Below are 16934 nucleotides of genomic sequence, written 5' to 3'. Positions count from 1 at the left end.
GGACCACCTGTGCTTGGGAGACATGAGGGCCCTGCTCGGACGGATTGAAAGACGACTTGAAGTGAGAGCAATAGATTCCGAGGCCAATTGCACAAATGACCCAGATGACACTCCATTCAACTACATCAGGTCGAATTATTGGGCTGCTATTCGTCACATCTACCCAACAACACGGAGTTTACATGCCCTCAACAGCCTGAGAAAAGAACCGGGGGAAGACATGTATGCCTTCCTGAAGAGATGTGAAGGAGTGTGGGAGGACTCCACTGGAGAACGACATGACGTTTCACCGTCTGTCGTAATGCTGTGGAAGAACGCGGTCATTAACGCCCTTCCCCAATCAGTGCAGGCAAGCCTGGGAGATGTGGTGGCATTAGACGCTATACCCATTGAAGAATGGAGACAACATCTCATTTACCATCCATCCATCTTCTCCCGCTTATCCGTGGTCGGGTCGCGGAGGTAGCAGTTCCAGCAGAGAGCCCCAAACTTTCTTTTCCCTGGCCACATCAACCAGCTCTGATTGGGGGATCCCAAGGCGCTCCCAGGCCAGAGAAGAGATATAATCTCTCCATCTGGTTCTAGGTCTACCCCTTGGTCTCTTCCCAGCTGGACGTGCCTGGAACACCTCCCTAGGGAGGCGCCCAGGTGGCATCCTAACTAGGTGCCCGAACCACCTCAACTGGCTCCTTTCGACGCGAAGGAGGAGCGGTTCAACTCCGAGTCCCTCCCGGATGACCGAACTTCTCACCTTATCCCTAAGGGAGACACCAGCCACCCTGCGGAGAAAACCCATCTCGGCCGCTTGTACCCGCGATCTCGTTCTTTCGGTCATGACCCATCCTTCATGACCATAGGTGAGGGTAGGAACGAAAATGGCCCGGTAGACAGAGAGCTTTGCCTTCTGGCTCAGCTCCCTTTTCGTCACAACGGTGCGGTAAAGAGACTGCAGTACCGCTCCCGCTGCTCCGATTCTCCGACCCATCTCACGCTCCATTGTTCCCTCACTCGAGAACAAGACCCCGAGATACTTGAACTCCTTCACTTGGGGTAAGGACTCATTCCCTACTTGGAGTGGACAGTCCATCGGTTTCCTGCTGAGAACCATGGCCTCAGATTTGGAGGTGCTGATCCTCATCCCAGCCGCTTCACACTCGGTTGCGAACCGATCCAGTGAGTGCTGAAGGTCGCAGACCGATGAAGCCATCAGAACCACATCATCTGCAAAAAGCAGTGGTGCAATCCTTAGTCCACCGAACTGCAGACCCCCTCCCCCACGACTACGCCTCGAAATCCGATCCATGTATATTACAAACAGGATTGGTGACAAAGCGCAGCCCTGGCGGAGGCCAACTCTCACCTGAAATGGGTCCGACTTACTGCCGAGGACCCGGACACAGCTCTCGCTTTTGGGAGTACAGAGATTGGATGGCCCTGAGTAGAGACCCCCTCACCCCATACTCCCGCAGCACCTCCCACAGTGACTCCCTGGGAACCCGGTCATACGCCTTCTCCAAGTCTACAAAACACATGTAGACTGGATAAGCATACTCCCAGGCCCCCTCCAGGATCTCATTTACCATGATATGAAATACCAAGCAACCCAGAGATGTCAAAGACGTACAGGATTTCCAAACATGAACCAAATGCCGCAGACAGCCTGGTATCAACCACAACAATGAGGAAGCTTAGAGGACCAGACCATCAGGTGATGCATCTTCAGCACTAGAGTATTTGGAAATCCAGCTACATAGAGCCACATATGTCACCACAGGAGGGAGAGGTTGAATGTTATTTAAAAGATAGTGAGTAGAATATTGCATTTACACAGAGCATCCACAGATTAGAAGTAGCAGAGTAGAACATTTAGCAGACTATTTTTGTAATTATGAGAAGGAAAATACATTACGAGTGATGTTGTTCCCCCACACAGAAAACGATTGTGTCCACACAACTAGTGAGGTCAAGAAGACCGGCTTCCACCCAAAATATGCAAGGGGCGGCGATACACCTGACGTGAAGCTGTCCAGACCTGAAAACAGAAACTCGATTCTGTGGTGGTGAAGTCTGGCTACAAAGGGAGGTGTTCCAATAGAGTCGCTTGTCTCAAACCAGTAAAGAAGTCAACAAGAACCCAGCTGAACTAGAGAGTGACTGTTAGCGGGAGAACTGTGACGGAGCGACAGAGACTGGCCCAACATTTTTTCAGCCAGTACATAGATAGACCCCGTCAGAAGACCGGGGCTGTGTTTAAAGGGGAACTTCATTTATTCTTAGCCAGAAGTGCAGTTTTTAATCAAACAATTATGTGATTTATGGAGTCAGATTACATTTTTCTCATAAACACAATTTTATAATCGGTCTGAAGTATCTGTTTTAAGGCATGAGCCGCAGATTAAATAACATAACACTGATTAAGAGCTTGGATGAAGAAGTTGTAGGGTTTTTACAACAGTTTCAAGAATCAGTCTTTATTTATTTATTCTTGAGTAACTTTACTGATTTATAGTGTAGTGCGTAAGGCAATATCTCATTTGAGTGAGGGGCCCCAGCCCTTCATGCAGGTCACTCTCTGTGAGAATAGTTCATATTTTCCCTCCAGTTCGGAGAAAGATTATTTTATCATATTTTAGTTCAGCAGTGTCAACCAATCCTCTAATTATCTGTTCATTTGCACATGATACGATGGCTTCGTAAGAACTCAGATGCTCAATTCCGTTGCTTGGTAATCTTCTTTATTGTTAAGAAAACCAAAGCTATCAATAATGACTCCTAGGCTCTATTAGGATTCTCCATATAATCACTAGGTTCAACTTGGTAATGTAACATGAATCTCTGGTAAACAGGCATAGAGATAACGACATCACAAGACGAACCGACACCAGACAAAGGGAGAGAAGGACTAAATATACACACTAGGCAATGGGGCACAGGTGGACACAATCAGGGGTGGGAACAAGAATCACTCTAGCAGGTGCCACACGGACAGGAAGTGCCGACACCTGGAGAGAGAGAGTAGAGTAATTAACATCAAAAGACAGATATACAAAACACTAAAACACAACAGCTAACAGGATACTATCGCCAAACCCTTACAGCACAGTTATGGCTGGACGTGATGATCAACATTTTGCTGTTTGTACTTGTGTGAGCAGTGACTGAATCTTTCTCTGCAGGCCTATAGTCGAATTGCAACGACCACCGGACAGATCAAGTGGAGGTTCATCAATCATCTCAATGATGTGCAAAAAAGACCGACTGCATGCTGCCAATAAAATCACAGACAAACATGTTTACTTTGAGAACCACAAGATGAGGGTGTCCCTGGCTGCACAAACACTGAGTCGCTCCCTGTCAGTTGCTCTCCGCACAATGAGGGATCTTAGGTACTCTCAGTTTAAAGACTGTGAGGCAACGGCAGAATTCATTGAGGTAAACAGTTAGTGATTATAGAACCAAGTACGTGTTTTTTTTAAATAATTGATCAAAATGTGATTTGAGCATCAGGAACAATTTATTGATAATTCTCTAAGTTCAACATGCAAATATTTTCATGAACCGTGATATTGCATATTCATAAATACAAAAGTTTGTATATAACCTTAAACATACCTTCACAAATTTTAAAGTGATAAAGCTCTTTGTGAAATTTGCTGTAGCACAAACAGGCCTATGGAGAGAAGGAAGTCAAGCAAATACTAAGTTTGCATGTTGCACGTTGAACATACAGTTTAGAAAAAAGTACTCTGTTCTCTTTATATCTTGAATAGATGAGTATTGATTACAACTATCTGATGCCTAATGAAACACTGTAATGATAGTGATTTAGATGCCGATATTTCTTTATAGATTATTGACAGGCTGTTTGACACAATGAATGGACGCAATCCTCTTGCCAAAGGATTCAAATCTCCCTTGGGTGCTTTGAATTGGATAGAGAGGAAAGCATTTTTGTCAAGAGCCAGGGAGTACTTGCTCACTTTGGTGACAAAAGATGGAACACCACTTCACCGATCTAAGGGGTCTATTAAAATAGTGCTTGTTATTCATGCATGAAAAGTTCACGACATGAGTTCAACGATACTCTGTTCCGTTATGCATCGAGTTCATAAGATGCTCTGTTCTCTACATCAGGTTCATATGATGCTACTGTTACAATGTTTTTTCCTTTAGTTTTGTCTGCTAACAGTTTGCTCTTTTATTTCAATGTTTTTCTGTGTTCAGTTTTGTTTGTTGGAATTATCTTGTATTCATTGTTTTTGAGGTCCCAGATGCTTCTAAATAGTATGTATTACACAACATCAAGTTTTGCAGGTATCAGAAGGAGGGTATGTATGTTGAAATTATGTTATCTTATTTCAATGTTTTTCAATCTGCAGTTTTGTTTCTATTTGAATTATCTTGTATTCAGTGTTTTTTGAGGTCCCAGATGCTTCTAATGGTACGTATTACACAACATCAAGCACATGTAGGTGTCAACATGGTATGTATTGCATGTGTTCTTGCATGTGTTCTTGTTCTCAAGTTATCCCAGTTCTGTAATTACATTGTTCCTAGTTAGCTAAGTGTCCTACAAGTATACTGTATATGTTTTGCCATGATCAGAGTAATAAAATGTTTTTCTTTTGCAGGTACTTGCCAGTCATCGGATTTGTGATTAACATTGACACGTTGATGCTGATGATTCCTGAACTGCTCCAAGTTCAGCGGTATGTCCTCACCTACAGGTTCAGCCAGGATCACTTGGAGCTCCTATTTAATTCCATCAGAGCGTCAGGTAGGGTTGATGTTCTTTTAATTGCAATACATTCTGAAAATGACTTATGAGTAATGTATGTATTGTGTGCCTGTTTTCCATACAAGGTGGCTGGAATAACAATCCATCTGCACGCAAGTTCCAGGCCATCTTCCGCCGTCTGATGGTTCGGTGTGGTGTTTCACCTAGTGAGACAGGCAATGTGGCAGCCCAAGATCACACTGTGTCCCTGTCTGCGGTAGAGATGTCCTCTGCTGAAACTGCTGAAGAGCACCCATCTCCATTCGCCAACATTTCGGCTGTTGTGAGTGACCACAGCTATCTTCCCACTCAGTTTGGTGGTCTGGTGGAAAATGCGCTGCTCTACATCGCAGGATTTGTAGTCCGGCAGATTCTGCGAAAGCTGTCCTGTGATGTGTGCCATGCAAGCTTGGTCAGAGATGCTGTACCTTCATCATTTGATGAAAGCTACCACCTTCTAGCCCTGAAAAACAACGGTGGCCTAGTGATTCCATCACAAGGCACAGTGAAGGTGCTGAGAGCTGCAGAGAGGGTGATTCACCAAGCTTCAACAAGGCAAGCTCCAAAGGTGTCGACAGTCACCTACACCGTCCGGGAGGAGATTGGAACGGGGGAGGTTTTTCAGCTTGGGGAACACATTGAGGAGACGCAGTTTGGCATCGACAACCATTATTCCAACTTGTTGTCATTGGTTGTCGTCTGTGTTTCTGAAAATAAGACTACCCTACATTGCCAAACTCACCTCTCTTGACCTGCAGAAAGGGAACACGAGAAAGAAGCTCTGCAAAACAGTACTCTTTCAGGGCTTTTAGCTCATTTAAACTTTCATGAGCAACTTTGTGTAAATATGGTTTGGGGCGGGCTGGTGTCATGTTCTTGTGTTTAACTTGAACATTTACATTTTTTATATAGATATAGATGTAGATTTCATTTTTTCTGACATAGATATAGATATTCATTTTTAATGATGTATAACTTCTGTCTATGTATAATGTATTATTGTTTCTTCATTTTTCAACTTATTAAAATAGCTGAGTAGTAGGCCTACACAATCTGCTTCTGCTTCTCTATCATATAGACCATTAATGTTTTTTTATATGTGTGTGTGTGTGTATATATTAGCCTATATTATGTATTGTGTGTCTTTTGCAAAATACATATCATACATAACATATAGGCTATCAAATACCAGAATATTCTATTGCTGTTAAGCCTACTATGAATATTAAAATACGCCGAAACATGTTTCCGGTATCATGCCTACATATATCACGTTTGCAGAAAAAAAAAAACGTGAAAATCAGATTTGTATTCAGCGAGTTATGATTGATTAAATGCGCTGACACTTCATTGCGCCTTCCAGACAGATTACACTGAGTGGAGCGGGTGACCGGTCCAAGATGGCGCCCCCACGGCTCGTCAGCGCCAATAGGCAGTAGCGGTCGATGCGGCGTCTACTCTTTATATGTCTATGACTGTAGTCCCCAACTCCGGTACTTCCTGGAGGAAGTGTTAACTGTGTTCGTTATTCTCCCGTCCAGGAGAGAAGCTTTAAAATAGGAGACTAAATGGAGTCTCTGTGAAAGTTCAATTGGGTACTTTAATTAAAAAAGGCGCGGTAGTGTTACAGACAGAATATTGTTCAGTCAGACAAACAGCTGTGATCCGCTCCTCGATAGGGAAGCCAAGAGCGTGGATCTCTCCTCCGGTGGTTTATATATGGTGTGCTGGCTCCTCCCCGCCAGCCGGCTCGCCTCGTCTCCAATGTCCGTTATTGCATTTAAACAGAGGATAGGTTCTTTTCACATTCAATATATGCTTAACACACCGTTTCTCCTCATATTCTCTTTCATCACTTTTCATTTAACACATTCTAAACGCTGTAATCAATACTCTAAACAATACTTCTCGGCTCGTTTGGTTTCCGGTCATTCCGGATGTTGTCACATGCTACTCTCGTCTGTAAACAATGTATTCAAATAAACTGTACCTTCATTTAATATTCAGCATGGTAGTATCTCGACATCTATAGTTGTAGTGTTAAATCAGTAGGCTTCGGTTTGCACCACTCCATATCATTTCGCTACTAAATTCACCTCTTCAGGAAATCGTATATTAGCCACATGCTAAATGCTAACCGGAGATGAAGGATTTTCAGAATAAAAGCTTAACTGCTTGTGCACAAGAATTTCTGGTTTTTCAGTATAAAAGAGCATTAAAACTGACGGCATGTTTAAACTACATTTCCCCATTAAAACATTGATTTTAATTTCTAACAGTCCCTCCTTACACACCTAAAAGGTGTGTATAATACTGAAATCAATGAGTTCTTCATCTGAACTTTGCATATTACATATCTCATATTAACAAACATACAATCAAATGGAATGGTTTTACAGCCGGCTTTACAAAAATACAAAATAAATTCTTGTCTGTGTTCAAACATAAAAGTTTTCCCTTGTGCATAACTTCTAGTGTTTACATTCAATATCATTCTTCAAAATAGCAGCAATGGCTTGGTATCAGAACATTTCTTCCTCCCTCCTTTCACAGAAACCGTTCTCATACCACGCTCAGTGTTAAGGCACTTGTTTTTACAAAGTGAAAAGAAATAAACCATTCTAGAATAGCAATAAAATAGACCATCATGGTATAGTATAAAATAAATTGAAATAAAAATATACTATCTTGGAATAGTATAAAATAAATTGAAATAAAAATATACTATCTTGGAATAGTATAAAATAAATTGAAATAAAAATATACTATCTTGGAATAGTATAAAATAAATTGAAATAAAAATACACTATCTTGGAATAGTATAATATAAATTGAAATAAAAATACACTATCTTGGAATAGTATAATATAAATTGAAATAAAAATACACTATCTTGGAATAGTATAATATAAATTGAAATAAAAATATACTATCTTGGAATAGTATAAAATAAATTGAAATAAAAATATACTATCTTGGAATAGTATAAAATAAATTGAAATGGATTGGTTCCATGGTTCCATTTTGCTCACTTCTTCTTATGATATCATTTAAAGAATCTCATCGGCTGGACATTCATCGAACAATCTCATCTCTGAACATCCATATAATTTAACATCATTCAAACTAACTCGTCATTTTCATCAACATCTGTATATGGGGGTGGATTGTCCTGTTCTACTAACATTGGAAACTGTCCCCCCATTTGATATTGACCCCTAGCATATTCCTGGTTGAGGGCCCCATTAATCAGTCGGTTTACACAAGCGCGGATGCAGGTTGAGAAACAACAACTACCCAGTGCCAATGTCCCGATCACACCTGAGACAGAGATCAGTCCATTTAGTAAAAAACCCTTGTACTTCCCCAGCCAGCCACCCAAGAAATCCTCGAGGGGGTTCTTCTCTATCCCACTGTTGTCTGCTAACTCCATGCTCAGAGTAGTGAGTCCTTTCAGAGCCTTGGTTACCGATCCATCAGGTGAGGTATTGTTTGGGATGAAAGTACAACATAATGTTCCAAACATTTTGCATACTCCCCCTTTTTCTGCCAACAACATATCTAGGGCCACTCTGTTCTGCAAAGACATCTGGCTGGTCTTGTCCAGTTGTTCACTTAGTCCCTTCATCGCATCCTTGGAGTCATTTATGAACCTCTGCTGATTGTAGTAGATATAGTTAATCCAGTCCACGTTCTTATTTATGGTGGGCCAAAGAAAGATGGATTCCAACCCTGCTAAGATCTGGTTTCTAGCTTTAAACTCATCTGGGACTCCCCTGGGCACCCCTATGTTGTCAATGTACACAGTGGAATCAAAACTCCCTCTTCCGACTGACCTTTTGGCTCTAGTTGCTTTGGGTTGGACCGCCATGTTTATCAATTGCTCGGCCGTCATTGGTACTGCATAAAAAGGCATCACTAGCTGTACCAGAGCACAGGTCCCTGTCCAATCTCGTGGTAAAACTGAGAACAGGGTTTTAGTACCACAATACCACCACACATCTGTTCTGGGATACTGCCTGATGGGCATGGCTATACCTGGGAGAAAATCCTGCTGGCTTAAAATCGTTGTAGAATTGCACCACTTAAGAGTACCTACTTCTATACCTTTTAGGTAGTCCCTTGTGATGCAATCATAAAGTCCCTCGTAAGATGTGAAATCAGGTGGAATGTCATTCATTTTTACCACTGGATATTTTTGTGCAATGTCGACACAATCTGCTGGGGATTTTTTTCCATAGAGTTTGTACATACAGAGCTGTTCTCTTGGGTTATTGTGGGCGTTAAATGGAAATGGCACTGTTCCCAAACTTGGTCGGGCAGCCGCACAAGCCAGACAGTCCGCCATCTTGCTCTGCTTAACAGAATAAACAACCCAGTCTAACCAGGAATTTGTGTCCTCGTATCCTGTTTCTACTGCTATGACTTTCTGTATAGAGGTGGTACTCAGATAGGTGACCAATGGATTGTTCACAGATTTAGCAGGGAGTATTTCTGGTTCTCGTTTAAAAGGGGATTCAGTATATATTGGGGCGAGATCAGGAATTATATCAGCTGGTGGGTCAATTATTTTCACTAAAATTGATCCCATTGGGTCATTTCCTGGAACTTCTATCCCCATCAATAAATGGAATGCAGTGACGTCTCCCTTTTTCTTGAAATGGGGAGTGAGTGCGCTTTTAAAAGCAATTATTATTGGATTGTGTTTGTTCATGCCTCCACTATGGCGACCTTTGGAAAAAGATAGCTGAGACCTAAACGTCAACCCAGGGGGATTGTTATTTCCTTCTGCCCTAGCACTCCAATATACCTTCTCTGAACTGGGACACCATGAATTATCATCTGGCCGTCCCCAAGCATGAATGCACCCATAAACGTCATGGCCTGTTTTGTCTTGCAGCTCTCCACATACAACCACATCACACACATCAAGACTGACCGTAACCGCTTCACCTCTGGGGATGAGTATTTCTAACCCTTCCTCCTGTCTCTCCGCTGTTCTTTTGGCTCTGGGGATAAATGGAAGTCTCTCAAACACAGTTGAAGGTTCATTAGTGACAGTGGCATTTTCTACGAGTGCACGAATGGATTCGGGTTCTTGATGATGCTGTATCCCCTTCCCAACCAGGAAAATGCCAATTGTGATGAACAGAGCTAACAATGATATTACGATTCTTATCCCTTTGGTGCCCCTTAATTGTTCTGACTTCTTGAATGGCACTTCATCAATTTTACCCATGGTTATATCAGTTCCAAATAATGAAAGCAAAAATAAATATATAGAAAATAATAAAACAAAAATATTGGACTCTTTTTTGAATAGTAAAATAAATAGGTCTCAGATCTAAAACAAGAATGGTTATTCCGTTTTAGTATTCAATCTACAAAGACAATTCGTCTTTTGAGCTGTTTCTATCTTAATATCTCTTGATTTGTTATTTGTTTTGTTCCAGCTCTGCCAAATCAGTACTAACTTCCGAGAGCTTTCTGGAAGGTGCCGGTGCAGGGCGACAATGTGTCAGGTGGTGCCAATTTGCTCCTTTTTTACCTTTTATCCGGAGAGCGTGTGAAGTTCTTTCAACTACTTCCCACGGACCCGTCCACCTGGGTTCAGCCCACTTTCTTTTGTGAACTTTCAACCTCACCCAGTCCCCCGGCCGTACAGGAGTCTCTTCTGGTGTCTCGTCTGGTGTTTCTGCAGTTCTCTGAACCTGTGTAGACAAGACTTGGATAATATTACTCAGAGCCCTGACATATTCATCCACTTCTATTTGTCTGATGTCTAAAACTGGGCCAGTCCCTCCTTCTCTAGGAGGCCCAGGCATTGGCCGACCAGTTAACAACTCATGGGGTGAAAGATGTGTTTTAGCACCCTCAGAAGATCTCATTGACATGAGTGCCAGAGGCAAAGCATCTACCCATTTCATGTTTGTGCCAAAAATGACTTTTGCTATTTTCCCCTTTAATGTTCTATTTGCTCTTTCTACTATACCCTGAGATTGTGGGTGGTATGCTGACCCAAACTTATGAATTATACCGAAATATAACTCAACTTCCTCCAAATGTTTGCTTGTAAAATGTGAACCATTGTCTGATCTTATTATCCTTGGCACTCCATAACGGGGTACGAGTTCTGTTTTGAGCCATTTTATGACTGTCTTTGCGTCTTCTTTTTTGCAGGGAATGGCTTCAATCCATCTCGTATAACGATCTATCATTACTAACATATATCTAAACCCTCTGACCACATTGTCTGCTCCCATGTCTGTATAATCAATACAAATGTCTTTGAATGGGGCTTCTGGGACTGGATATCTTCCCATTGGGCACTTATATGGCTTTTTTACATTGAATGCATTGCACGTGTCACAGTCATTAACAAAGTTTTCAACCATGTCCTTCATGTAGGGATGCCACCACTGTTGTTCAATGTCTTTTGTTGTTCTTGCTTTGCCTACATGAGTGGGACCATGTGATTGTTCTATTAGCAGGTGGCATAACTTTGCAGGTGCGACTAAACGGCCGTCGTGGGCTCTCCACAGGCCATCTACTTCCTTTGCTCCCTTCTGACTCCATTGATTCTGTTCATACACTCCAGCATATTTTTGCATGTCTTTGATGTGTTCAGTGGTTAACTCCTCTTGACTATTAGCCTTTGTACATATCATTTGCTTGCTGTACCCTCCTGCCTTCTTTGCTGCTTTGTCTGCTGCATCATTTCCTCTGGATATTGCATTGTTCAATATTTGATGTCCTTTGCATTTCATTACTGCCACTTTTGCGGGCAACAGCAAAGATGTCAGCAGTAGTTTTAGAGCTTCGGCATGTTTTACTGGTGTCTTAGCAGATGTTAGGAACCCTCTTCTGATCCACTGTGGTCCGTCTATATGCACTGCTCCATAGGCATATGCTGAATCTGTATAGATGTTGACTCGTCGTCCCTCTGCATGCTCCAAGGCTTTGGTGAGTGCCACTACTTCTGCCAGTTGGGCCGAAGCAGGTTGGGGGATGATTTCTGCTTCTATGGTTTGTACATTTTCTCCCTCCTGCCGGACTACTGCATAGGAGGCCACATTCCCGTCATCTCCCTTGTAACAGCAGCCGTCACTGTAGAGAGTGAAGTCTGGTTGGTCCAGAGGATCTGTTTCTAAATCTGATCTTATCTTGAGATCCTTTTGGGAGACGAACTGACAGTCATGGGGTGTGTGCTCTTCCGTGCTCAGTCCTGTAGACATGTTTGTTAAACCACTTTGGTATGTTATGTGTGGTTTCAACAGACTGGTCTGAATCTTGATTTTCCTGATTGGGGAAAATGTGAATGCCTGTGAATTTATGAATGCTACTACTCCATGGGCTGTGTTTACTTTCAATGGGTGGCACATTACCACATGTGCAGTTTTCTCAATGACTTTTGCTAGTGCAGCTAGGTGTCTTGCACATCCTGTCTGGCCCAGTTCTATATTGTCTAGCTTTGAGCTATGGTACATCAGTACCTGTCTCACTCCCCCTTTTTTCTGAAACAGGACTCCATTGACTACTCCACCTGATTCAGAAACATCAAGGCAAAAATCATCGTCATAATCCGGAGTGGAAAGGTGTGCCGCTTGACTCAGGGCTTGCTTCGTCTTCGTGAAAGCTTCTTCGGCCAACAATGTCCACTCGAGAGTGGCTTTTAGATTTCTGTTTCCTGCTTCTGCAATTATGTGTCTCAGTGGTTGTGTCAAATCCACATAGTCAGGTATGTACGTCCTACTGTAACCTGTCAGGCCCAGGAACGCAAGCATTTGTTGCACTGTTTTGGGCTTTGGTTGGGAGAGGATGGAAGTCCGTTGTGCTGGTGTCAGAGTTAGACTGTTTGAGGAAATCATCCTTCCCAGGAATGTAACTGTTCTCCTTGCGATCTGTGTTTTTTCTCTCTTCACCTTATAGCCCACATTGGCCAGTAGGATTAGCAATTGTTGTGTCACAGTCAGACATGTTGCTGCATCTGGCCCGGCTAGCAGCAAATCATCAACATATTGTATCAAAATTACTCCCTCCGGTAGGTGCAATGCACTGAGGTCTTGTTTCAAAGCACTGTTAAATAGTCCTGGGCTATCCTTGTAACCCTGTGGCATCCGATTATAGGTATATCGCTGTCCTTGGTACGTAAAAGCAAATATATCCTGGACTTTTGGATCTAATGGTAAGCAAAAGAATGCATTAGCTAGATCTATCACTGTGAAATATTTGTGACCTGGGTTAAGATTTTGTAATGCTACATGTGGATCGGGAACAGGAATATTAGCAGTTTTAGTCACATTGTTGACTTCTCTCAGATCATGGACCATTCTCCATCCCTTGTTTCCAGCTTTTGGTACCGGTAAGATGGGAGTATTCCAATTCGAGCCGGTGTGCCTGATTACTCCAGCCTGCAACAATCCTTGAATGGTGTTTCCTATCCCATCTATTTGTTCTTGCTTCAACTTGTATTGCGGCCGCCAACATGGTTTGTAATCTTCCACCAGCTCCACTGAGACTTCATGATTCACTAATCCAACATCGTAGTCTCCGGTGGTCCAAAGATGTGTAGGCACCTGAATTAGCATTTCTTCTGTGTCCGGATGGTTTGTGTGTTCTCGGCCATGATCTCTGTCCAATTCTTGCTTCTCCAATAGTCCTCGTTCCTGGCTGTTGTTCCCAATCCTCCACATTGTCTGGTCTATCGATTGCCACAGAAAAGGTGATTCTGTCGCCATCCATTCAGTGTTCAATGCAGTCTTTATCATTGGACCCAATGATCTGGACTCAGCTCCTATGGTCATGGCGAGTGTGACATGAGGAACAGCTTCTTCAGATAGATTGTACCATTGGTTTTGTTCTGGTGTGAGTTTTACCGCTGCTGCTACACCCTGCGGTCCTACGTAGATGTCTGCCACAGTCAAATCTTCCATCCTTCCCTCTTTATCTTCCATCCATGCATCTTGATATTCTTCATCTGGTCGCCTAAGATAATTGTACGTACAATGTAGAGGATCTTGCGGGGGCCCATAGGGTCCTAGTGTATTTATCCATGGTTTCCAGGCCATGTATGTTCTTTGGACATGTGGAGTATCGATTTCAGTGGTGATCAGGCGGCTCCAGTACACAGTGGTTGTGTCATTTTCTTCGCCGTTTTCTGGATTTGCTGCCATCATCATGATTCTCTGTTGTCCGTCGTATGTCTGGTGGAGTGGTATCTGGCCTGGAAACTGGATTATCAGCCCATCTGGTGTGCATAGTATTCTCGCTCCTGATTTTACGAGCAGGTCTCTCCCCATCAGATTTATGGGACAGTTTGGGGCATAGAGGAAAGGATGTTGCAGGAGCTGCTTCCCAATTTTTGTGACCAATGGTAATGTATATCTCTGTACATCAATTTTTCCCGAGTATCCAACTGTTTTGAGGGTATGATTTGAGAGTGGTGGTGGTTTTCCCTTCAATCTTGTCAAACAGGAAGCTGTGGCTCCTGTGTCCACCATCATTTCCACCTTCTCCCCCTCAATCTCACAGGTGACCATTGGTTCATCTTGGGCTGGAATTACATCACCTGTGATTGGATCCTCTGGGCCTCCTCATACATATGGACCACTCCAAGCTGTCAGAGGCATCTGGTTCATGTTTGGCACCCCTCCTCCTCCTGGTTGTCCCTGAACTCCTCTGCCTCCACTAGGCCCTCCCCTCTGTTGATACTGTGAAGGCATGTACATGGGTGCTTGTGGCTGTAGTTGGACAGGGGTATACACAGGCGGTTGCTGTGCTTGGGGATGATACTGTTGTGTCTGGGGCTGTTGAAATTGCGTAGGGTTGTATTGTAAAGATGGTGGTGGGTATTGTGTTTGTTGATTTGGACAATCTCTAGCCCAATGGCCCGGCTGACCGCATAAGTAGCATCCCTCAAACCGGAAAACTCTTCCTCTGCCTCTTCCTTGGAAACCTCCTCTACCTCTTTGTTGGTTCTGCATCTGATTTTCTGGCACTATCTGAGTTTGAACTGTTTGAGGCGTCTGCACTTCTTTCTCTGTTAGTATGACTTTTGCTGTTACAGCTGGCATCTGCCTTGTCAATTTCTTGTTTGTATTAGCTTCGTTATCTTTCTCAGCTACCTGCATCTTCAATAGTCTTTTCGCCAGTTTCTTTGTGTCTTCATCGTCTTCCACCATTGTTTCCTGGTATTTCATGTCGTGGTGTATGAGATTTAATCTCCATTCTTCTGGGAGTTTAGCTTCCAATCCCACGACATCTCCCAGGCTTGCCTGCACTGATTTGGGAAGGGCTTTTATGACTGCGTTCTTCCACAACATTATGACAGCTGGCGAAGTGTCATGTCGTTCTCCAGTGCAGTCCTCCCACACTCCTTCACATTTCTTCAGGAAGGCATGCATGTCTTCCCCAGGCTCTTTTCTCAGGCTGTTGAGGGCATGTAAACTGCGTGTTGTTGGGTAAATGTGACGAATGGCAGCCCAATACCTCGACCGGATTTTGTTGAATGAAATATCATCTGGAGAGTTGGTGCATTTAGCCTGGGAATCCACTGTTCTTGCCTCTAGTCTTCCCTCTATCCTTCCAAGCAATGCCCTCATGTCTCCCAAGCACAGGTGGTCTTGGACTGTGTATTTCTCCAGATCATTCACCCACTTCTGTCCTCCTTGGGTGAGTGGAGGTAGTTTGGCCACTAAAGATTCCATGTCCCTGTGAGTCCATGGTTGGTAATCAAATCCTCTTCCAGCCGCTATCAATGGCATGGAGGTATGTACTCCTGTCCTGGTTCTTTGAGAGGTCTTGTTTTTTTTTGTTTTTGGGCATGTCCCAGAGTAATGTTGCTCATTTTCGTCACTACTAGTATTCTCAGGAGGAGATGCAAAACCGCGTTCTTGCTGTGACTGTTCATGATATGGGGAGTGTACACTGGTCTCCGACTGTGCACCGTCGTCATCTTCCTGTCCTTTGGAATAGTCAGGAGAGTAGTTTGTTCGGCGTGTTGTTTGTGATTTTCCCCATGTTTCTGTTATTTGTAGTTTTCTTTCTTCCTTTTCTTTGTCCTGTCCATGTTTTTCTACCATCATCTCCCGGAATTTCTCCTCTTCTTGTTGCTTTTGTTTGTCCTGTTGCACTCTGGACTTTTCCTGATCATCCATCCCTGTGTTTTTTGGTGGTAGCAGAGAGAAAATCGGCATGTCCGAACCTGCCATAGATGATGCCTCAGCACTGGGAGGTTTCTTGTTGGGCTGGAATGACATAGGTGTTCGTAATGTGTTTTGCGGAAGTTGATGCTGTCTAGTCATGTCCTTCAATTCTTGCATTTCGTGTTTGAAAATCTCCCGCAGCTGGTCAGATTTACTGTGAAGCATTCTTACTTCATAGTCCAATTCTTTAACACTTCTTTCTGTGGGGACATCGTCGAACTTCAATATTCCTCCTGAAACATTAAAAGTTGGGGCCTGTACTGAGGCTTGAGAGAACAGTTCTGATTCCGTTATGTAAGGAGGAGGTTTCTGAGGCAGGTCTGGATAGAGCTTTGGAGTTTGGATTATTGGAACATCTTCTATTTTTTCCGCTGTGTGTTCCTGTTCTAGCGGATTTGGTTTTTTAACGACGTGCATGTTTGCCGTCACTGTTACAGAACACTTTAAATGGAGCATCAGACTTGTAACATGTACTTTTCTTATCTCCGCTTTGTTCATAGCAATCTTTGCAGGTCCATACCAGGAGGGTTGTCCGGCTTTGATCCATGCTTGTTGCTCTCGCAGGTATTCTCCATTCTCATGGTCAATTACAGATTGTCTATGGGCTTTCGTTGGTTCAGGCTGATTATCTGCTGGAAGCAGTCCTCTCGTTTGCCACTGTTCCAACAGTTTCTTATATTGGGTCCATGTCTTCCATCTAAGATTTGGAACTGTTGTAGCATCTGATCTGATTTTTACCCTTTCCTTAATATCTGCAGTTGTGCATGGTCCTGCGTCTGGTCTCAACTTAGTGTCTTTAAGTGACATGTTCTCTTCTTATTCGAATGAAATTATGAAGTTTATCAAGGATTGAAGCACTAATCCTCCGACTAGCACCTTTGTTCCTGATTTTAATATCCTATGTCATCCGATCTTAACTTTAAATCAGGTTTTTTAATTTTTTTTTTTTTTTT

The 16934-nt window shown here is 43.1% G+C and overlaps 1 protein-coding gene across 1 annotated transcript; it reads left to right on the top strand.

The window, feature by feature from the left end:
- Positions 1–4457: 4457 nt before the first annotated feature.
- LOC307036875 (uncharacterized protein) lies at positions 4458–6008 on the top strand. Its single transcript, XM_079677484.1, has 2 exons — positions 4458–4777; positions 4864–6008. Exons 1-2 carry the CDS (start codon positions 4588–4590, stop codon positions 5526–5528), a joined length of 855 nt encoding a protein of 284 aa, XP_079533610.1. The 5' UTR covers positions 4458–4587; the 3' UTR covers positions 5529–6008.
- Positions 6009–16934: the final 10926 nt, after the last annotated feature.

This window comes from Notothenia rossii (genome assembly GCF_949606895.1).
Source record: "Notothenia rossii genome assembly, chromosome: 4".
Classification (NCBI taxonomy): Eukaryota; Metazoa; Chordata; class Actinopteri; order Perciformes; family Nototheniidae; genus Notothenia; species Notothenia rossii.
This window is presented reverse-complemented; position numbering and strand designations above follow the sequence as displayed.

Excerpts from the sequence above, each read along its gene's own strand:
- LOC307036875 (XM_079677484.1), top strand. The coding sequence starts at position 4,588 with ATGTTTTGCCATGATCAGAGTAATAAAATGTTTTTCTTTTGCAGGTAC. Across the intron at positions 4,778-4,863 it reads TAATTCCATCAGAGCGTCAG|GTGGCTGGAATAACAATCCA; the intron begins GTAGGGTTGATG and ends TTTCCATACAAG.